This window comes from Orcinus orca, chromosome 13 (assembly GCF_937001465.1).
Source record: "Orcinus orca chromosome 13, mOrcOrc1.1, whole genome shotgun sequence".
Classification (NCBI taxonomy): domain Eukaryota; kingdom Metazoa; phylum Chordata; class Mammalia; order Artiodactyla; family Delphinidae; genus Orcinus; species Orcinus orca.
In genome coordinates, this window is record NC_064571.1 from 40,619,269 (window position 1) to 40,643,960 (window position 24,692).

The 24,692-nt window shown below is 35.1% G+C and overlaps 1 protein-coding gene across 2 annotated transcripts in view; it reads right to left on the minus strand.

Annotated features, from left to right (window-relative positions):
- The window catches only part of REL (REL proto-oncogene, NF-kB subunit), a 42,931-nt gene that overhangs the window by 11,358 nt on the left and 6,881 nt on the right, over nucleotides 1–24,692 (minus strand). For both annotated transcript variants that reach the window (XM_049695777.1, XM_004280659.4), the window contains 6 exons: nucleotides 20,819–20,961; nucleotides 18,290–18,438; nucleotides 13,796–13,887; nucleotides 1,713–1,853; nucleotides 504–608; nucleotides 181–393 (listed from right to left, as the gene is read on the minus strand). In XM_049695777.1, the coding sequence (XP_049551734.1) occupies nucleotides 181–393; nucleotides 504–608; nucleotides 1,713–1,853; nucleotides 13,796–13,887; nucleotides 18,290–18,438; nucleotides 20,819–20,961 (843 nt within the window). The remainder of the gene's footprint in view (nucleotides 1–180; nucleotides 394–503; nucleotides 609–1,712; nucleotides 1,854–13,795; nucleotides 13,888–18,289; nucleotides 18,439–20,818; nucleotides 20,962–24,692) is intronic.

Genomic DNA, 24,692 nt, shown 5'->3' on the forward strand with positions numbered 1-24,692 from the left:
TTTCCTAAGGAAGAGATTCAAAGATCACAAAGATCAGTCAAAAATCAACCAAAAACTTTCAGGAAAAGAAACATAAATTATGAATAAACACAACTGTATTCAAGTGTATCTTACAAGAAAATGTTCTTAGCAGGACTAACTTCAAGAAATATATAAAACATTACCATGAAAAAGTCATACCTTTTTCGTCTGGCAGATATCTAAAATCCATAGATTCACTAACTTCCTGGTCAGAAGGTCTTCGCAACTGCATTTTTACTGTTACCGGTTCCGTTATAGCTTTGCAATATGGTGGAGTCTTGAAAACAATGGCTACTTGACGGTGTACATCAGCTTGTGAAAAGATACCTTTTGCTTCCCAATCGTTCAACACAAACCGAACTTCTATGTCATCTAGTGAATACGAAAGCAAGTAACAATGGGAAAAGAAAGTAAAATGTATCTATCAATCTAAAATATATTCTGAATTCAATGAAACAAACAAAACAACAACAACAAAATACCTTTCTGAACTTTGTCACAGAGTAGAAATATTTCATCTCCTCCTCTGACACTTCCACAGTTCTTGTTTACACGACAGATCCTTAGTTCTGCAGTATTAGGAGCACCTAAATATAAAGGATATTTTTAATGGGTTGCTACCTTAGTAATATGTCTTATTCCTTTCTGATGGAGAATTTTAGGAAAACAACTTACAGGATAGATAAAAGCTTTAGAGTATAAATAAATTAAGGGCACTCAATACCTTAATTATCCACATCTGTCCCCTGGTTTAGAGTGTTATGACTTCATTTCTAGGCAATGACATGTCCTCTAATTAAATCTCCTTGCTTCTAAATTCTGATTCGTCCTATCCATCCTATACACTGTCATCAGATTAGTCTTTTTAAATCATGACCATAACCCTGTGGCAATGCAGTTTTCATGCTTCCTATTATCTGGCCAACATTATTCCAATAATTCCCTGGCATTCAAAGCTCTCCATGATGAGGATATTCTGATTTACCTTTATAGTTCTATGTCCCACTATCCTTCTACATGTAAAACTGGTATAGTCATACACCACTGGTGGGTGCATATATAAGAGCATACAAACACACATATATTTGAGGGCAATTTCATAATCTTTTAACACTATAAATATCCATATCCTTTGATCTAGCATTTGCCAACATTTCTACAAATTTATGCTAGAGACATTTGCACAAGATATGCACATGTGGGATATTTACTGCAAAACAATTTGCTAAAGCAAAAAGAAAAGAACTGAGAAGGAAACAAACCAAATGTCTTGTAATAGGGTAATGATTTAGTAAAATTATGATATACGGAAATATGCAGCTACCGAAAAGAATAAGGTACCTGAAAGGTAAAGAGGTTCAAGATATGTTGCTAAGAGGAGAAAAAAAAAAGTTAAAAAAAAAAATCAATGACGATTTTTCAAAAAGTTGCCAAAAATATATTGTGTGAATGATGGTGATGATGATGAAACGAGGTATTTGTATATATATGAAGAAGAAGCCGGTGAAATATCTTTGGAGGATGAGATGTATAGGAGGTTTACTCTCCTCATTATCTACTTCAGATAAATAACGTCTACCCCGTAATGTTTGAATTTTTCCTATAATGAACACTTTTTCTAATTACAAAAAAACTTTAAAAAATCATTTTAAAGAGCTAAGCCTACAAATACAAGAAAATAAATTACTTACGGTTGTCATAAATTGGGTTAGAGACAATAGGACGTAGAGCAGTTGTCAAATTACCACGTTCGTCAGGGAGGAAAACTTGAAAACATAATCTCACGACATTGAGGTCACAGTCTTCAATATCAAGCAGCTCTTGCTCAGAGACTGAAAAGTATATATATTTTTAAGAATACAGAATAGTCACATAGAACTAAAATCCTGCTAAGGCCTCCTCCCTGCCCAATATAGCCTATAACCTTTAGTAGCATCCAAATCTGTCCTAACAAAAATAGAATGGTACATAATCTCAAGACTGCTTTTTAACCTTTTCATCATATAGTCACTATCCAACATAATTTGTTAAGTTATGACCATGGTCAGGAAGTAACTACCCCAGTCATGTGAAATTTAGAGCAGAATCCAAACTTGACATAAATCAAATTTTTACAAAAATGGTTGCAGGTTATACACAATAGAGAATAGGCATTCATTCATTAATTCAACAAATATGTATTTAGTCCAGTCATGTATTAAGGACTCTGTAAATTATCTCCAAAATCTATATAAGAATTACTCCATTTTACAGATGAGGAACTGATTTTAAAGAAATGAAATTGGGACTTCCCAGGTGGCGCAGTGGTTAAGAATCTGCCTGCCAATGCAAGAAACACAGGTTCGATCCCTGGTCTGGGGAGATCCCACATGCTGCGGAGCAACTAAGCCCATGAGCCAAACTACTGAGCCTGCGCTCTAGAGCCTGCGAGCCACTACTACTGAAGCCCGTGAGCCTAGAGCCTGTGCTCCACAACAAGAGAAGCCATTGCAATGAGAAGCCCGTGCACCACAACGAAGAGTAGCCCCCGCTCGCCGCAACTAGAGAAAGCCCTCATGCAGCAACGCAGCCAAAATAAATCAATTTACTAAAAAAAAAAAAAATTAAATTAAATTACTTGTCCAACATTTCACAGCTAAGAAGTGGCACAGAAGAATTCAAACTCAGGCCACTGAATCCAGAGCCTATGCTCTTAAAAACTGAACTCTATTAGAAAATTTTACATATGTTTTGCATAAAAATGACATACACAGGAATATCTACAAAAACTCAGATCAATATTTTAGGGATTAAATACCAAGAGGATACTAGAGGAGGTAAGTCAGCTAGTTTCCATAAGAAATTTTATGTGCAAACTAGGTTTGCTTAAAAAAAAAACAAAAAAACTCTACAGCAGGAAAATTTTACAGTTCTGAAAAAAAAGTTTTTAAACATTCTTTATTACAGAATATAATGACAGTTTGTTAAATTGCTATTTAAAAGAAATCCAGTTCCAAAGGAGAATATTACTGCCTTTTCAAAGATACTATAAGGTGCAGCAATCAACCATAACTAACATAGCCGTATTTTTAAAAAGCATGAAATACACATATTAAATTATATGAACATTTTTAGTTTTCAGAAAGTATTGAAATTCGAAACACTAAGTTTGAAAACAGTTAAAACCCCAATTCTTTTTTTTTTAATATTAATTAATTTATTTATTTTTGGCTGTGTTGGGTTTTCATTGCTGCACACAGGCTTTCTCTAGTTGCGGCGAGTGGGGGCCACTCTTCGTTGCGGTGTGCGGGCTTCTCATTTCAGTGGCTTCTCGTTGTGGAGCATGGGCTCTAGGCACGCGGGCTTCAGTAGTTGTGGCACGCGGGCTCAGTAGTGGTTCGTGGGCTCTAGAGCACAGGCTCAGTAGTTGTGGCACACAGGCTTAGCTGCTCTGCGGCATGTGGGATCTTCCCAGACCAGGGCTCGAACCCGTGTCCCCTGCATGGGCAGGCGGATTCTTAACCACTGTGCCAACACGGAAGGCCAAAACCCCAATTCTTTACAATTAGCAATAACTAATAAAAATGACAATGTACCTTTTTTTTTTTAAATCTAGTCTGATAATATTGATCTTTTACTTGCAGTATTTAGTCCTATTACATACATACATACATACATACATACATACATTTATTTATCTTCTTTTAACATCTTTTTTTATATCTTTATTGGAGTATAATTGCTTTACAATGGTGTGTTAGTTTCTGCTTTATAACAAAGTGAATCAGTTACACATACACATATGTTCCCATATCTCCTCCCTCTCGCGTCTCCCTCGTTCCCACCCTCCCTTATCCCACCCCTCTAGGCGGTCACAAAGCACCAAGCCGATCTCCCTGTGCTATGCGGCTGCTTCCCACTACCTATCCATTTTACATTTGGTAGTGTATATATGTCCATGCCTCTCTCTCGCTTTGTCACAGCTCACCCTTCCCCCTCCCCATATCCTCAAGTCCGTTCTCCAGTAGGTCTGTGTCTTTATTCCTGTCTTACCCCTAGGTTCTTCATGACATTTTTTTTCTTAAATTCCATATATATGTGTTAGCATACAGTATTTGTCTTTATCTTTCTGACTTACTTCACTCTGTATGACAGACTCTAGGTCCATCCACCTCACTACAAATAACTCAGCTTCGTTTCTTTTTATGGCTGAGTAATATTCCATTGTATATATGTGCCACATCTTTATCCATTCATCCGATGATGGACACTTAGGTTGTTTCCATCTCCTGGCTATTGTAAATAGAGCTGCAATGAACATTTTGGTACATGACTATTTTTGAATTATGGTTTTCTCAGGGTATATGCCCAGTAGTGGGATTGCTGGGTCATATGGTAGTTCTATTTGTAGTTTTTTAAGGAACCTCCATACTGTTCTCCTTACTGGCTGTACCAATTGACATTTCCACCAGCAGTGCAAGAGTGTTTCCTTTTCTCCACACCCTCTCCAGCATTTATTGTTTCTAGATTTTTTGATGATGGCCATTCTGACTGGTGTGAGATGATATCTCATTGTAGTTTTGATTTGCATTTCTCTAATGATTAATGATGTTGAGCATTCTTTCATGTGTTTGTTGGCAATCTGTATATCTTCTTTGGAGAAATGTCTATTTAGGTCTTCTGCCCATTTTTGGATTGGGTTGTTTGGTTTTTTGTTATTGAGCTGCATGAGCTGCTTGTAAATTTTGGGGATTAATCCTTTGTCAGTTGCTTCATTTGCAAATATTTTCTCCCATTCTGAGGGTTGTCTTTTGGTCTTGTTTATGGTTTCCTTTCTGTGCAAAAGCTTTGAAGTTTCATTAGGTCCCATTTTTCTATTTTTTTAAAATTTTTTTGTGGTACGTGGGCCTCTCACTACCACGGCCCCTCCCGCTGCAGAGCACAGGCTCCGGATGCGCAGGCCCAGTGGCCATGGCCCACAGACCCAGCCACTCCGCGGCACGTGGGATCCTCCCGGACCGGGGCACGAACCTGCGTCCTCTGCATCAGCAGGCGGACTCTCAACCACTGCGCCACCAGGGAAGCCCCCATTTGTTTATTTTTGTTTTTATTTCCATTTCTCTAGGAAGCGGGTCAAAAAGGATCTTGCTGTGATTTATGTCATACAGTGTCCTGCCTATGTTTTCCTCTAAGAGTTTGATAGTTTCTGGCCTTACATTTAGGTCTTTAATCCATTTTGAGCTTATTTTTGTGTATGGTGTTAGGGAGTGTTCTAATCTCATACTTTTACATGTACCTGTCCAGTTTTCCCAGCACCACTTATTGAAGAGTCTGTCCTTTCTCTGCTGTACATTCCTGCCTCCTTTATCAAAGATTAGGTGACCATATGTGTGTGGGTTTATCTCTGGGCTTTCTACTCTGTTCCATTGATCTATATTTCTGTTTTTGTGCCAGTACCATACTGTCTTGATTACTGTAGCTTTGTAGTATAGTCTGAAGTCAGGAAGCCTGATTCCTCCAGCTCCGTTTTTCGTTCTCAAGATTGCTTTGGCTATTCGGGGTCTTTTGTGTTTCCATACTTAACATTTTGGTACATGACTCGTTTTGAATTATGGTTTTCTCAGGGTATATGCCCAGCAGTGGGATTGCTGGGTCATATGGTAGTTCTATTTTTAGTTTTTTAAGGAACCTCCATATGTACTTTTGACTGTTTTTTTTTTAAACTACACTCAGTAGCTATCACAACATTAAAAATTATTCCATTGTCAGCAATCTTAAGCCTAGCATTTCAAAGAGCCTACAAAAACATATTTGTACAACTAAAAGGTCAAATGTTATGATACAAACACCTGTACCACAGCAGCATACTCTCCTGGCACAATTAGGTATGCAATGAGAGATCTACCTCTTCAAAATAATTTTTTATAGCATTATAAATTTAGAGGTGAAGACATTAGTGTTTCCCAATTCCAAAGATGAGTAATCAATAAACACAAAAATAAACTGACAAGTTTGAAAACAAACCTATGTGAATGGATAAACTGTGACAGCTATACAATAAAAAAGAACTATGGATATATATGCAAAAATGTACGCATCTCGAAAACATTATGTGAGCAAAAGGAACTAGATGTAAAATATATACCACATGATCCATTTATATGAAAATTCTAGAAAAGATTAATTGATGGCAACAGAAAGCAAATTAATAGCTGACTGGAGCCAGAGATGGGAGAGGGAATTGACCGGGAAGTGGACAACGAAATTTTGTAGTTAATAGTGGCAGTAGTAGAAATATTCCTTATCTTGATTGTGGTGGTGTTACATATATCTGGGTGGATCCTACTGTATGTAAATGAGACCTCAAGAAAAGTTTATTTAAAATCTTTTAAAATAGCACATAAAAGAAAAATAAACTCGTTAATAAACCAGGAATGGGAATGAAGATATATTTATTATAAATCACAATATCACAGAAACCCAGAGAGGTAAGTTCAGAATAAGAGGACTCTTTTTTCCAGATATAGCTTGCCAATTTTGTAAGAGGTAGCTAAGACGATGAGAAACCAAGTTGAACTCTCAATAGACTACAGGCAAAAAATAAAGGAGTTCAGGGTCTGCTAAGGATGGAGAATCTGATAAATGCCCAGTGCTTTGGTTGGGGCTCTGGAGGAGCTATACCCTAGGAGTAAGGGTGAACTGGATGCAGAGATACCAGACCTCACCTAAATCATTCACTAATTTTAGATGATCTGGGACTGCTAGTGTGACAAGCCACCCACCACAAGAAAGTCTTCTGAAGGGAGAAAACACCCTGGACCTAAACAACTTTGCATATAGGATGACTGGTATTCTATTTTAAATAAGCAGGCATAAGAAGAGACAAAGTAATTTTGTTTTAAAGAAAAGAAAAACAACAGACTATAGAAACAGACCACAAAGGTTCCAAATAATGAAGTTTTCAGATACATGATTTAAAATAACTACACTTAATAAATGTAAGGAGTTAAAGACAATATTGAGAGTTTAGTAGAGTACTTGAAACTATTGGAAAAGGAACCAAACAAAATTCTAGAACTGAAAAATACAGTAAACTGAAATTTTAAACGTCATCAAATTTATCAACTGTTTTATAGAAAACACTTTGTGTCTTGTCTTTCTATATAAGCCAAGGACTAAAATCTATTTACCAATATTTTATACTAAGAGTTTTCTAAGTGTTGATTTACATTAAAGTCTTTAATCCATTTGAAAGCTGATTTTTATATATGGCGAGAGGTGGGAATCCAACTTAATCATTTTTTCCAGCTTTGCTTATCAAATATTTCCTCCCTTTCTCTTGATCTGACATGCCACCACTGTCATTTACTAAAGTTTCATATTTTCTTAAGTCTGTTTCTGGGCTCTCAATTTTACTCCACTGGTCAATTTGCCTATTGTTACCCCAATATTACTTAATTAGTACTTATTCATAATAAACCCTAATATCTCATAAGTATTTCTTCAGAATAAACCCTAATATCTGATAAGGTCAGTTTTTCATCACTATTCCTCCTCTATAAATTATCCTCCTTTTCCTGTTCAGAATCATCTTATCACTTTAGTGAAAAATCTTGTTGGGAGTTGTTTGGAATTTCACTGAACCATATATCAATTTGGGAAAAAATGCAATGTTTATAATATTGATATTAAAGAATATGATATACCTCTCCATCTATTTAGGTGTTCTCTATTATCTCATAATAAAATTTTATAATTTTCTCTAAAGAAATCTTGATCATCATTTCTTAGAGTTGTTGCTAGGTATTTTATATTTTCTGACAATATTTTCTTTAATTATTTGCTGCTGATGTATAGAAATGTAACTGAATTTTGTATGTTAATTGTACAATGCATTCACCCTTTTAAACATTATATTAATAATCTGTATATCCTTTCGAGTTTTCACTGTAAATAATAGCTTCCAATAATTACAGTTTTATTTCTTCATTTTTGATCAGCTCTGTGCACTGGTTACAATCTCCAGTACAATGTGGAATAGAAGTGGCAAGAGTGCACATCCTTTTCTCATTCCTAACTTTAAAGTGAATGCTCTGGATGTTTCCTCCACTTAGATAATGCTTGCAGTAGGCTTTTAAATATATAGCATGATACAGAATGTCTTATTTTAAAAATTCTGCAATGTGAAAAATGATAGTTGAAAAATCTAGCAAAAGAAAGCATGAGACCAATCAAATTCTCTTAAATTTCTCTTAAACTAGTTTAAAATTTCCCTTTATATGTGATCAGAAAGATACATACAAGGTAACAATTATTCTCCTTAATCTATCTTTAGCAATAAATGTCACTCCTTAGTCCTAAGAGCAGTGTATATGCAATAAGAATTTCATTTTTATCAAAAAGATATGATCATGATTTATTTGTTTTCAAAGTAGGGATTAAATTTTTTAAATCAATTATAACACCTACTAGCTCTAGAGATGTGACTTTTCTAAAATTTTAATTATTGCTAAATATTACTAAAATTTAAAAAGTAATTAACAGAGCAAAAATGTACAGTATATAGATTAACAATTTTAAGAGCTATGTCTTATTTAAGGGGAAAAAACCAAAGTTTAGTTATAATTCTTTTAATTTCTGTTACTTAAAATGTATAGTTATAATAAAAGCTAACATTTAAGCGCTTGTGTGCCAGGCAAAAGGTAAATGGTCATAGCAGTCTATCATTAATTACTCATTCTTTCAATGTATTTATTGGGCTTCTATTATGTGCTAAAACAAATGCTAGACAGAGATATGAAAAGACAGCCTGCCCTTAGTGAGATTAGTGTCTGGATGAGAAACAGATGCATAAACTAAAATTACATAATGTAACGTGAAAAGTGTTATAATGGGAGTATGTTCAAGGAGTACTGAAGGCATAAAAGTGCCCCAAGTTCTGCACAGCGTAATAAAGAAGGCTTTCTAAAATGACTGCAATGAAGGATAATGAAGTACACAAGAGCTTTTTTTTCTTCTTGCTGTTTAGGCTTTAAGTTTTAAGTGGTGAGGAAAGGCTCTTATTTTCTTGTATTAAACCAGACTTTTAGAGACAAGAATCTGTTAAGAGACTACCTGTCTTTTTAAACTGTATTCTCTTTCAGACTACCAAAATAAAATAATCCCCCCAAACCCAACTGCAAAACAGCCTTTGTGCTCTCACAACAACTCAATGTCCTCTGTACATGGAAAAAAAGTAAAGTGACTAATAAAACAGAATTGCAAATACTTTATTGTAAAAATCTTATGGATTTTAATCACTGAATATTAGAATTCCTTATATGTCATTAAATACATAGTTAGAAAGTGACAATTAAAAATTTTTTCCCTGCTTTTGCAGTAAGAGTCCCCTATGAAGTCTAACTGACATTTTTTTGGTGCCAGCTAAATGGACACTGTTAAAATTTGATAATGGAGCCCTTAAATAAATTCCTCACACAATTTAGACTTCAGCACGTTATTAGATAATTTGAACAGGTATTTTACATGAAGCCTCAAGTTTAATACTACTTGACTGTTATATGTCCCTATCTGCAAGAGACAGTTCCTGTTTTAAAGAACTAATGGCAAGAAAGATAAGGACTCGCCTTAAAACATCCTAGATACATGCAAAGTAAAAATAATTTTTAATAGTCTTTGCATTTTCACATATTTGATCTTTAGGGAACAGACTGTCATAATGAGATAGTCTATAGACCAGAATTTGTAGACCCTATTCTGCTAAACATTTCCAATTCCATTGTTTCTATATATCATAAAGATATAACACAAAGTCGGCTAGTATCTTGTTATCTTTACCAGTATAATTTTCCTGTGTTAAGTGATACATCTATAAAAAAGTGTCAGTTCAGCTCTGACAAATTCCTACATAAGTGGTAGAATTTACCAGTATATCCTGAAAATAGCATAGAATAAACAACCAAGAAAGGTCTATAGCTGAGTTCAGATTATTTTAATTAGTTTTTAGGGTTTTGAGTTTTTTCAGGGGATTAACCATATTAGAATATGTACAGCACTTTGGGAAAACAGAATACTTTGCTCTGAGAAGGTCACAGATAGCTTGAAAGAAGTGTCCCTTAAACTTGAGGGATGAGCAGAAAGAATTCACCATGTAGATTAAGGTATTTCATGCTAGGAACTGCACGTATAAGAACACAGTAGCAAGAAAAAATATGGCTCTTCCAACATGACAAGTAATTCAGAATGGCCAAAAGTTCAGATGGCATGTGTACACTCAGTGCTAGGGGAAGGACGGACAGGAAGTTGAGGCAGAGGATGACAGCTAGAAATGACGCTGGAATGGAAAACAAGGATCAGATTAGGAAGGGCTTTAAATGCCATGCTTGAGAAACTGAATCTAGCAAGTATATCAGGGTTTCTCAAAGTGTGGTCCATGGATCACTTGCATTAGAATCATCTAGGGCAGAGATTTTCAAATTGTAGTTTGAGACCCAATGGTCATAAAATTAATTTAGTGGCTTCATTAAGCATTGTCTTAAAAAAAAAGAAAAAGAAATGGAATTGAATAGAATAGAAAGCATACTGCATGTACTAAGAGTTTAGGACCCATTGGTCATAAAATTAATTTACTGGGTTGGACATGCATTTACTTTAAAAAAAAAATCAAATGGAAAGGAATGGATTAGAGAGTATACTGCATGTAGTAAGAATATTGTTTTTTATCTATGTGTGTACGTGTGCATGTGTATGTATTGAGTAGACAAATAAAATCTATTTCCTACTGTGAGCTGCAGTTAAGAAACACGGATCTAGAGGCTTCTTAAAATGCAGAGCCCAAGGCCCCACATCAGACCTATCAAATTAGGGGAAATGTGGCCTGGATTCTACATTTTTAGCAAGTACTAAGGGATTCCTATGCACATTCAAATTGAGAGTCACTGGTGAAGATGATGTGGAGTCACTGAAGGATAATAAGCAGAGTTCTGAACTGATTCATATTGGTTTCAGAAGAATCTTTTTGGATGTAGAGTGTATAAACTGCTTGGAGGGTGATCTAGAATAGAGGCAGGAACACAAGTTTAGAGGCTATCAATAACAGTCCAGGCTAAAAACTGATGTAAGCTTACATTCCTACAATGGTAGTGAGAAGACTGAGAGATGGTCAGGGTAGATGAACAAAACAGTTTTTCTGGAATAGAGAATGGTTCATGAAGAGGAGCAGTGGACAAGAAGGTAGGAAAGATATGTTGGAGCTACATGTGGAAGATTTCCAATTTAGGGCCATTTCGTTTTTAAACTATTTAAGGAGCCATTGCAACTTTTTAATCACAATAATATAGTGATTATATTAATATAATCAATAATAATATAATATAATAATCAATAATAATATATAATCACAATAATAAAGCACTGTTCTAAGATTATTCTAATGGGTGGGGGCGGGGAGTTAATACAACAGTTAATACAACAAGCATAGTTGAGATAAAGCAATGTGCCTGAGAGCCAGGCTACCTGTTTTCAAATCCTAGCTCCACCAGGTATTATTTCCTTAGGATAATTTTCAAAAGTGGAAAATTTCTGGGTCAAGAGTATGCTCATTTAAAATTTTGATTTATTGCTAAAGTAAAAGGCCAACTTTTAAATTAAAGTGGCCATCAAGTCTAGGCATAGTATGAAACAGGGATAATGCAGTATAAAACAAGGAGATTATAAATAATAGCTACCATTTATTAAGTATTATTTGTATGTCAAGGAGTAAATGTTAAGTACTTTATGTACACTATTTTATTTAATCTCTGCTTTACAGAAGAGAAAACCAAAGCTTTGGTTACTTAACTTTCCCAAGTCACGTAGCATGTACAAGTGGCAATGCTGGAATTCAAATCCAGATCTCCTGACTCCAGTGGAAAGGGCATTAAAACGGAAAATGCAGGAGTCAAAAGGCAGATGGGCCATCTGTGGAAGTTTGGGGGGTTTTCTGATTTTTGTTTTTACCAATCCAGAACAAGGCATGATATTAATAACATATACTCATATAGCACTTAGAATAGTTCCTAGTACATAATTAGTGTTTTACATATTTTAGTTCATTTAATTCTTATAACAACATATGAAGTAGGTACTATTATTATCTCTACTTTATAAATAAGGAAATGAAGGCATAGAAAATATTTAAGAAAAAAAAAAATCACACAAGTGGGACTTCCCTGGTGGCCCAGTGGTTAAGAATCCGCCTGCCAATGCAGGGGACACAGGTTTGAGCCCTGGTCCGGGAAGATCCCACATGCCACAGAGCAACTAAGTAACTAAGACCATGCACCACAACTACTGAGCCTGCATGCCACTACTACTGAAGCCCACGCGCCTAGAGCCCATGCTCTACAACGAGAGAAGCCACCACAATGAGAAGCCCACACACCACAACGAAGAGTAGCCCCTGCTCACTGCAACTAGAGAAAGCCCGTGCGCAGCAACGAAGACCCAACACAGCCAAAAATAAATAAATAAATAAATTTATTTTTTTTAAAAAAATCACACAAGAGTTCAAAGTCTATATTCAATGGAGTTTTTTTAGTAAATTGAAAATAACTTAAATGTTTATTAATAGATGACTAGATAAACAAATTAAAGCCTACCCAAACCACAGAATACTGTTAAAAAGTAAACTAGATTTATAAGTACTAATATGGAAAGATGTTTAAGATATATTCCTGAGTGAAAAGTACGAAGTAGTAGATTAGGAAGTGTAACATGACTCCATTTGTATAAAAAATACATGTGTGTGTATATATATACATGACACATGTAAAAAGAAAATTCTAGAAAACTTTACATCAAATTTAACAGTAGTCTCTTACAGTGAGTAATACTGAAGAGAAAGAAGGGAACTTTTGCGTTATACTAAATAGTATGAAAAATAAAGACCTAGAGAAAAGAGATGCAGACCTTATAATTCATAAAAACACTACTTGTCTATGAGGATATTCTTTAAATTATCATCATATCCCTGAAATTATTTTTAAACTACCACAAAAAACACAAACTAACAATATAAGGATATCTTAAATATGACAAAGAAATCTATTCTTTGAAAATTTTATAGTTGTTCAATACCTGAATCATGCAGATTTAAGTGGCTGCAGATGACTTTACAATGGAGACCACTGTAGTGTAGGGTGTCAGCTTGGTAGTCATTTTTCTATTCAAGAAATATAGCCCTCACCTATTCTGTAGCAATTGTGGCATCATTACCAGGTGCTACACCAGACAGTGCCATCCCCAACAAAATCCACTGAACAGTAAATATCTAGCCGTACACACAAATATACTATGAAAATATTTTGTATAGCCTCTACTATTTCTATACTACTTCCACATTGGGATTAGTTTAAGTTTCACTGTTGAATATGCCCTTGAGTTAAATGCACTCCAATACCTTATAACCACAGTGCCTATTCAATATTCAGAGGGGGGAGTATATATTGTCTGCTGGAGTGGCAAAAGGAAGGCCACATTCCAAAAGAATCAGAATATTTTTGAGAGGGTTTTCTTATAGAAAACAATGAAACTCTTCACTGATAGTAGAAAGCCTTGTGTGAATAAGATTTTTTTTTTCAATACTGAAGCATTTTAAATATACTTTAATCCTCATTTACAGGTATAAGACAAGTATATAAGTTAACACAGAACTTAAGACAGCTTTTAAAGCACAGGTTGAAGATACAAATAGAAATCATTTATCACAATAAGTCAATATCCAAATAATAGAATTAATTAAATCAAACATACTTACCATTGAAAGGATTGATTCCTGCCCTTATTCTTGAAATAATAGCTTCTTTTACTTCTTTTTTTTTTACACATCGAATACCCAAATTTTGAAAACTAGAAGGAAAACACAGAACTTTCAAATTTCCTTATAGCTGAATACAAGGACACATAAATGAGGTTTTATTAAAGGGTACTGCAAAAATCAAGCATATAAGCAGCACTGAAAGGTCATCATAATGTCAGATGGAGATATTAAAAACATGAAGTACATTTCCAATTGCTATGATAAAGATGTGAGGATAAAAAAATGGGGCTATATTTCTAAAAGAACTGTTAAAAGAAAAGCAGTGTATACTTTATCACTTTTACATACAGTATTTTATGGTTAGATCTTACTAATATTCCTGCATCAAATATACCAAAGTGGACAAAGATTAAGAGGAAAGCAACACCAAAAAGCTAAAATTCACCTCCCAAACGAATTCATAATCAAATCAATAAAATCTGTACATTTGATAATGTAAAGCAAAAGTTGTAAAAAGATGCCCACAGGCTGACACCTACAGGTATAGTTTTGCTGAGCTCATAAAAGTGTTGACTACATTTTTAAAAAATGTGCGTAGACTACCAACATTTAAAAACCAGGTAACTGCATATAAACATTCTGGATTTCTGGCTTCTCTTGAACATTTTAAAGGTCTGGCAACAGCAGATTGGCACAGAAACACCTGGCTGGAGCTAAGCACCTGCAGCCCCATTTATACAGGGCTCTGCAGTTCGCTACAGTGCCTGCTAATCCTCTTACACCTCAACCTCTCCACTCCATGGACATCTGGTTTTTGACTTCAAATGACTTCACGGCCAGCAGCAGTGGAATATGTTTTGTGCCTTATCATATGAAGTTATAATAATCATTCATCATAAGAAAGCATCAAACTACATATTTTTTTCATTAGAAAGATATTTAATACCAACAATAATATTTAACAAAAGTTTCAAAATGTCATTTATGGAAAATTTCTCAACTGCTACAAATATTACTAATTTGCATATGTGTAGTACAGATGATGGTGGGGGGAACTCCCCTACCACCACCAGTCATACTTGTTCCCACATGGAAAAACCATGACATCATTAAAGTTGGGTGGGTGTGAATAAGGAAGCAAAACTTGGTTATACTAACATTACTATTTGTTCAAACTTGACATGGCCCTTTGCACCAGGAGGTCGCTTGCCTTGTTTGCCCCCTCCATGCACTGTTGTCTTATTGTTCATGCTCTTCACATTCACCACACCTGTGATTTTGTTAGCACCTAAAATATCTTTAACATTTCCTTCTTCTGCCTCCAATAATTAAAAAGTCAATCTTGAACTTGTAATCCTTTCTCGAAACCCTGAAATCATGATTGTCTTCCTCAAAAGTATTCCACTTCTTTGAAAGATTCTTAGGTTGGTTCTCACTTTTTCTTTGACAAAAGATTTTAAAGAACTCTTTGTTTTTATATATTTATACACTACTTGACAGTTTCATCTGAATAATCATATTTGACTCCTATTCACACACTGAAATTCTGACATGAGGAAACCAAGGATCACAGAGATTATCTGAATCAATTACTCATTCATTCATAGTCATTCAACAAGTTCTGGGGTTCCTACTACGTACCAAAAACTCTGGTAAGTAATGGGAGTATACAATCCCTCCTCTCGTGGAGCTTACAGTCTAGAGCAGGGGTTGGCAAACTATAGCCCATGGACTAAATCTGGCCCACCACCTACCTGTTCTTGTAAATAAAGTTTTACTCGAACAAACTTATTTGTTGGCATATTATCTACAGGTACTTTCATGCCACAACAGCAGAGTTGAGCAGGTACAGTAGAGACCACAGGGCCTGCAAAGCCTAAAATATTTACTGTCTGGTCCTTTACAGAAAAAGTTTGCTGAAACTTTTTTTCTAGTGAAACAGACATGAAGTAATCACACACCAAGATGCTAAACTGAAATCATGACAAGTTTTATAAAGGAGATACACATTATGTCACAGGAACCTATGATGGGAGAGAGTTGATCAATTAGTATGTTGGTGATGGAGTCATGGAGAGAAGTGGATAGATTCAAGACCTATTTAGGAGGTACCTGTTAGTGAATTCAACGTGTGCACCTCTGTGAGGAGGTGTCAATGATGACACCTATGTTTGGGGCTTTTACAGCAACTAGTAAAACAAGGTACACTGGAAGACCAATTTTGAGAGGAAAGAGGTATATATGATCAGGGTAAGATCATAGTTTGGGGCATATTCTATTTGAGGTGCTTTTGAGCTATTTAAGAGAATATGTCAAAAAGGCAATCACCCTTATTACCATTCCCTACTGAAAGAAACCAGGGATCCTTAGAAACAACTGAAGATTTCAAGGCTTGGGCAAGAAAAGTACGAGTAATTCTTGAACACTTCGCTGTGTCAGAAAGTAAAGAAGTGCTCGAAGAAAGATGGGGACATGTCAAAAGGACACAGGAAACAGTTTGAAGGGGCTTGCCTTGGTCAAGTTTGGGTCAATTTGAAAACCAAAATAATAATACTAGTAATGGACTAGCATTCAATTATAATACACTGAATAAAAGAATCCATGAGTCTATAGTGTTATTTTTTTCAACTGAGGTAGGGGAAGATGGAAAAGTTCTTTACAATAGAATGCCAATTAATATCACCAATGGGAAAAAACTAATATAGCGTCTCCTAAAACATTATTTTGAGAATAATACAGCATCACCTCTGTAGATTTCTCATCCAAAATATTTCATGTTAACATGAAATTATTATTCATGGTAACATGGACATAATCATGAGCAACCATTCAGACTAATCCACATTGAACAACATTCTTCAAAACAACCTAAACTCTTCAAAAATGTTAATGTCATGAAAGACCAACAAAGGCCAAGAAACTGTTCTAAATCAAAGGAGACTAAATAAGCATGACACCTAAAAATAATGTATGATCCTTAACAGGATCTTGGATTGAGGGGAAGGGTAGGACAGCCCTAACAGGCATTATTGGGCATCACTGGACATAATTAAGGTAGTCCAAAAATTTAACTGCCTGTAACTAGGATTGAGAAAGAACAGCCAGAGAAGTAAGAAGTAAAACAGGAAAGTTTGTTCTCACTAAATCAGAAATCAAGGAATAATAATGTTCCAATAAAGGAGTAATCTACAATGTAAAATGCTATTGGGAGGTCAAATAATATAAGCAGGAAATACTTCTTGCCAAGTTTGTATAACTAGATAGTTTATGTTTTGTGTTGTTACTGAAAGAGGAATATTTTTAAAGTATACTTTCTAAATGGTTACTGCTAGTATTTAAGGAGGCTACTAATCTTTTCCTGTTGCAATTGGTTTCATTTTTCCTCAAAGGCAACACATGTTCGTTACAAAAAATGAATTATAAAATAAACACCAGTTAAAAGAACATAAAACCCCACAATTCTTCCCACCCGGAGACAACTACTATCAATACCTTAGTGTTTATACTACTATGTGTATGTACACATTTACTTTTGAAAAAATTATTTATCACGTACACCTGAAACTAAAACAACATTGTTAATCAACGATGCTCCAATATAAAATGAAAATTAAAAAAATTATTTATCACACATTGTTTTAAAGCCCTATTTTATTTATCTAAGTATTGGGAATATCATTCTATACAAAGACATATTTGCAAGGTTATTTTTAAGGCTACATAGGAGTACACTGCATGGATATACCAGTTTATTTAACTAATCCCCCTTTGTTTATTATCTGGATTGCTTCTAACTTTTTGCCATCACAAACAAAGCTTCAATGAACATCGTTATAGCTAAATTTCTGAACATGCTTAATTAGAAATTATTTCCTCAGGATAAATTCCTAGAAATAGAATTGCTAGTTCAAGAGACATTCATATTTTTCAGGCTTTTGCTATGTAGTTGTTAAAATGCCTACCAGAAAGATTATATTTATTTACACTCTCACCAATAGGATGAATGGATCCATCCAGCAGCCTCAAACACAAAGTATTACATACTTTTTTAAAATCTTAGAACTATTGCTGTATGTTAATTTTATAACTGCCCTTTTCAAATAATAATTCCAGTTTTCCAGTTGATTTTCTCACATCTGGCAATTTTTAAGTTAACTATCAATGAAAAGAGAGTAAAAATTTATGAAAGAAAATATTTCATAAGTTGTTAAAACTAAGAAAAAAAATCGCAGCATAAAATAAGTTTGTTTACTTTTAGTTACAATAAAGAAGTATTCCTGCTACCATCATGGACTGTGTCTACTAATAAAGAATGAAAGGGTAGTTCCAATGCAAATGATAAGAAAATGTAAATGTATACTATAGTAAGTAGAAGTACAGTGAGGAATTAGTTTATTCTGCTAAAAAATAACAGATGTACATGGATAGGAATCAAGAGCATTCATTCTATGCTTATCCTATTCCTAAAAATGTCTGTGACTGTGTACTTACAACAAAGGTCTGCGTTCTTGTCCAAATTCTGCTTCATAGTAGCCATCTCTGCAGTCTTTTCCTACTAAATCATGAGGATGAGGTTTATGTGGGATATTCTTTGTTACTAATGTAATTCTCACTTTTCCTTTTCCATAGTAGTTCATAATCTGAAAAGGGGGGAAATTAAATATATGATCCATAAATACATCTCATTAAGAACTGATCTACAAAATGAGAGTTCAATTTATATAATACAGTTAGCACTGGATAAATAAAGTCCAATTGACTGGCAACTGCAGTTTGGATGAAACTTTACAGAGAATACCAGTAGAGGAGAATTTTACCTCTCAGTTCCTTGGCATATTATTTTGTGCCCTAATTCAATTGGTCATATCATCTGATTTCTGCTTATTTTCCTTTGAAAACAAGTAAAATTACACCAAAATATTATCACAGAGCATGAGGAAATTCTAAGATGTTGCGTCACTGAATGCCATGCTCTTATATTCATTGTCATACCATAAACATCCCTTCAAAGTATATATTTAGGGCTTCCCTGGTGGCACAGTGGCTAAGAATCCACCTGCCAATGCAGGGGACACAGGTTGGAGCCCTGGTCTGGGAAGATCCCACATGCCACGGAGCAACTAAGCCCGTGCACCACAACTACTGAGGCTATGCTCTAGAGCCCGCAAGATACAACTACTGAGCCCGCGTGCTGCAACTACTGAAGCCGGTGCGCCTAGAGCCTGTGCTCCACAAGAGAAGCCACGGCAATAAGACGCCCACGCACCGCAACGAAGAGTAGCCCTCACTCGCCACAACTAGAGAAAGCCCACACGCAGCAATGAAGACCCAATGCAGCCAAAAAACAAAAAAGTATATATTTAAGCCATAATGGAAATGATAACACACAAATATGATCATTTTACTTAATACATTACATTCCATTTAAAAAAATATTTGTTAATCAGTAAGCATACTGCAAGTGTTCACTGTATAACAGGCAATAAATCTAGTTGAGTTTTGCAAAATTAAGTTTTCACACAGAACACTGAGAAAGAAGAGAAGAGTTAAACATGGGAGAGGACGGAAGCATGTGGGGATGAGCTAATGTTTAGGTTGGAAGCTGGCAAATTTGCAAGCACAAATGACAAGGCAGTTAAGTAAGAATAGGTGGTTTCACAGGTAAAAGGGCATTAAAATTCATAATTTTGAATTTAAACTTAATTTGAACAGTAACCAGAAAGTATTTATTGCTTTTCTGAATAAAAGAGAAGGTAACAACTTAAATGTGTAAGGCTGGGAATTCCCTGGCGGTCCAGTGGTTAGGATTCTGTGCTTCCATTGCAGGGGCACAGGTTCGATCCCTGGTTGGGGAACTAAGATCCTGTAAGTCGTGTGGTACAGCCAAAAAAAAAAGAAAAAAGAAAAAAGCATAAGGTAGGCTAATGTAGAACTCAAGCTGCAAAGTTGTTTAGGACATACTGGAATGGTAAGGATATAGACCTTAGAAATATTAAAGAGAATGTATAGAATAAGCTGAATTATGGAGAAGAGCTAAAATTCGCTCTTAAAGGAATAGAAGATTACTGTTTTCTTATTTACCTTTTATTAGCACCTCTCCCATTTTAACATTATATAAAAAGACTTAGATCTAACTCAAATCCATATTGCTAACAAAAAAGTGTGATAGAAGATTGGAATTTGTAATTCAATATGTAATTTTGCCATTGGCTTGTTATGTAACTTAGCATTTCCTTTAAGTTCAATAGAGTAAACTCTGTAAATAATCTAGTTATAAAATAGTGAATTCAGATCTGCTGATGAAACATTGAATAAAACTTTTCAAAAATCCACTCTGCCATTAAGGTTTTAAATTGGCATTTAAAGAATAAAAAAAATCATTAAAAACTGAAGGAAATGTATATAAATATAAAATACAAATATGGTATAGTTTATAATTATAGTATATTACCAAAGTCAAACTGCTTTCGAAATTTATGCTAATATGAAAAAACTATATTTAAAAGGTGACAATATTTCAAATCAGTCAAGGCAACCCAGAGTATCAGGGATAGGCAATAAAGGTAAGGGGGAAAAAAGACAAAAAATGTTCTCTTTTTACATAGACCCTAGATTAACCAAGTGACTGCAGGAAGAATTCTAATTGAATTCCCAAATCCATGTTTTCAATCTACAGAACAATTCTGATCACCTCTGCAAGGAGAGAATGCTTTTTCCTCATTTGCTTTTTGTTCCGTGAAAGGGATCATCATCCAAAAGCTGCCAATGTATACTAAGCACTGGGAATCACTCTACTTAGATTAACACACAATGTATAACTATCCACAGGGATGAAGAATCCATGCTGTACTTAATAAATGTCCCTAGAATTCTATGCAGTATATAGATCAATTAAAAAGAAAAAAAAGGAAGAAAAGCTGCTGGAGATCACTGTGAAGAAGCTGGGTCTTTAACATAGTTGCTGTAGCTAAAATATGAAGCAACTAAGAGACAGACACACACAGGAGAATGGTCTGTTACCTGGATAGATGGGTATGTTCGGTTGTTGTCTGTGCTGTGCTCCCCTGGAATGCTGCCTGCTGATCGCCCTTCACATTTGTATCTAAAACGCATTCCCCTCTGCCTGGGTTGTTCAATTATCTCTATACGTGGTTCATTACCACCTGAAAATTTTAAAAGGGGGGAGGGTGAGATTAAAATAGGAATGATAATGGATATTGACCATTTTGTTTTTTATAAAACAGTAGACTAAAAAATTTTCCCTCTCAATATTAAATAACAAGGTTGAAATGTAATTATCAAAGATTGGGTGGCAAAGACACTCTTCTCTCTCATTCAAATTGAGCTCCCGTACAGTGTAAACACAAGTCATTCAAATCATATTTACTGGTTAGCACTTTATTGTTTAATATCTATAACTAATGCCAGAGTGAAGTTCTGTGATAACCACTTCAGAGATACCCACTTGCATGAGACCAAGTAGAAGGGTTTTTCCCCAAAATTCTCCCAAATGGGTCAAGAAGATAGTCTTCAGAAGTACAATATTATATTCCAAAAGTGACTTTGCTTGATTTTACATTAGACTTAACAGTGGACTAAAAGACTGTTCATTGAAAATGAAAATGTATTTAAATCCTCGCAGAAGGAAATGTTAAGTTTTTTATATCTCCATTGGAATCTGAAAGGACTTATACATAGTACAGCAAAACAAGTTCCAGAAGGGACTTTACGCTCAAAAGAATTTTCAGTCAGTCCCACCTAAAGTATAAGACACAACAGAGGAAAAGAAAATAACTATTTACTTTCTATAGCAAATGTAATTCAAAATATATACCTTTAGAATGATACGGATACACAGAACAACATGGATGAATCTCAAAATAAATACGCTGAGTGAAAGAAGCCAGATCAAAAGTGCACATACTGTTATGATTCCATTTATATAAAACTCTAGAATATGTAAACTAATCTATAATGATAGAAAGCAGATCACTGGTTGCCTAAGCATAGGGGTGTGGAGTGGATGGGGAACTTTGGGGAATGACAGACATGTTAATTACTTGATTGTGGTGATGATCTCAAAATTGTATAAATACGTCAAAAGTTATAAAATTGCATACTTTAAACATGTGTAATTTATTGTGCATTAGTTATATGTCAATAAAGCTGTCTAAAACATATGCACTTTTGCCCCCTCTTATTATCCAAATCATGGAAATGATCCAAATCGTGGAAATGACAGTTTAATAAAGACACTCAAGTGTGCTTACAAGTAGGGTACTTAGCAATGTATCTTTATTTCAGGGGTATAAAGATGCCTTCCACTAAAAAAAAACCCCAAATCAAAACCCAAAACCCCCCAAAAAACCCTCCCTCAATCAGTTTAGTGATTTCTAAATTCCCACAATTAAGATATCCATTTATCTGACTAAAGGCTTATCCTCTGTTATGATGCAAGCAAATCTTCAGAAAGGGTAACACAGTGGGTATTATCAGTGCAGTATGGGGAAGAGGACTTTTGAGTACTCCTCAGCCACATCTTAACATTGAAGACCCTGGAAATATCATATCTCTTAAGTTTCCTACTCTATAAAATGGAGATAATAACAATAGCACCTACCACATAGGGTTGTTGTGAGTATTAGAGATAACATGTGTTAGGTTCTTACCAAGTATCAGACATATAACAAATATTCAGTAAATGGTCTATTATTATTTTGAATGCTTTCTTGAAAACAATGATTTATAGTGATACCATGACAGTATATACACAACTGCTTCTTTCAAGGATCTTACAGAATAGTGAGGCAAACAACACAAATTATTAGACTATAGAGGAAGGAACAAAATTTTGTTTATGCTAACAAAATTCTGCATAAAATTGTAATAAGAACAAAAGAGTCAGGAAAGCCTATGTCAAAGGAAAAAAAGAGGTACTGAAGCAAAAGGGTGGGGAGGGGGAAGGGAGAAACGCAGGCATTCTAGAGAAAGGGAAGAGCGTGTCCAAAGGTGGAGGCACAGTAAAAAAGAGCCAAAGAATCACAATACAGCCCCAATGGAAATGAAGTACACTTCCACCCTTAGAAAGAGAACCAAAGCCAGAGTACATTTGGAGATTTGGATTTCATTCTATGAGCGACAGAGAATCAATGTAAGGTTTTATGCAGGGGAATCACATGATCTGATTGACATTTTAGAGTAAGAATTCTGGTGGCAGTGAACAGATTAAAAGGAAAAGAGAAAGTAAGGTGATCAATTTAGAGGCTGTTACAGTAATGTGGGCAATGATGAGAGTATTTCTGAAATTTGGTAGTGATAATAGGAATGAAGGATTATTTAAAAGATAAAATTGACAGTACTTGGTGACTGAACGAACATTAGGGTTAAGAGAAAGTAAAGAATCATTGATGGCTCCATATTTTCTACTTTGTGTTACTAAGTAAAGTATTACTGGTATCTTTAATTTGATTCTGTTTGGTTTAGACTCCTTGTGCTTGAATTTACTACCTATTTGTTTATTCAAAAGGCAAAGAGCCAGGGAAAACTGACTTTAACCTAATCAAGTTAATAATATTTATTTCAATTTTACTGAAAAATGTAACGCACGCAGATGAGTATTTCAATTTTGCATCCTTGGGAAGGATAAACTGGGAGATTGGGATTGACATATACACACTACTATATATGAAATAGATAACAAATAAGAACCTACTCTATAGGACTTCTCTGGTGGTCCAGTGGTTAAGAATCCGCCTGCCAATGCAGGGGACACAGGTTCGATCCCTGGTCTGGGAAGATCCCACATGCTGCGGGGCAACTACTGAGCCTGTGCTCTAGAGCCTGTGCGCTGCAACTACTGAGCCCATGCGCCACAACTACTGAAGCCCATGCCCTCTGGGGCCCATGTGTCGCAACTACTGAGCCTGCATGCTGCAACTACTGAAGCCCTCACGCCTACAGCCCATGCTCTGCAACAAGAGAAGCCACTGCAATGAGAAGCCCGTGCACTGCAAGAAGAGTAGCCCCTGCTCGCCGCAACTAGAGAAAGCCCGTGCACAGCAACAAAGACCCAGCGCAGCCACAAAAATAGAACCTACTGTATAGCACAGGGAACTCTACTCAATACTGTGTAATGACTTATATGAGAAAAGAATCTAAAAAAGAGTGGATATATATTTGTATATATATGTGTGTGTATATATATATATATATGATTCACTTTGCTGTACAAGAGAAACTAACACAACATTGTAAGTGAACTATACTCTAATAAAAAAAGACAAAAAATTTCACAACCTTATATATCCTTGTAGGAGTATTTAAAAGAAAGTACATTTTCCTCTGAAAACGAAGTTCAAAATACTCAACAGTATTTTTTAAGTAATATCTTAAATCATCTTTGTGGTTGAACTAAAGGTCAAATAAATCCCTGCCCACTGCTTATTTAAAGGTGTCTTAGTGGGAAGTTGATATAGAATGACATCACTAATGGTAAGTGGCTAACTTTTGAGGGAGGAGTGTGAATAAAAGTGCTAGGCTTAAAGTGAGCACTCAAATATTTCATTGGTTATACAACACTTCCTTAAACTAGAAAGTGTGTTTAAGAAAAAAGCCTGTAGACAAGAGAACAGAAAAGCAGTTGCTGAAAGATTAAATAAAACATTTTCTAAAGATTTTTAAATTCTAAAAATGACAAATATTAGTTATCATATAACATCAAGTACTTAAAAAAACCCTTGAACTCTATTCTTTCTATTGTAGAAGCTCTTTATTGGTAAAAAGTCTAACAACCAGAGTTTACTGTAATATTCTCCATTCCCCCCAGCTGGAAATAATCTTCCCCTCCTCTAAACTATCACAGCGTTTTGTTTATGGCAATTATTGCAAATAACTG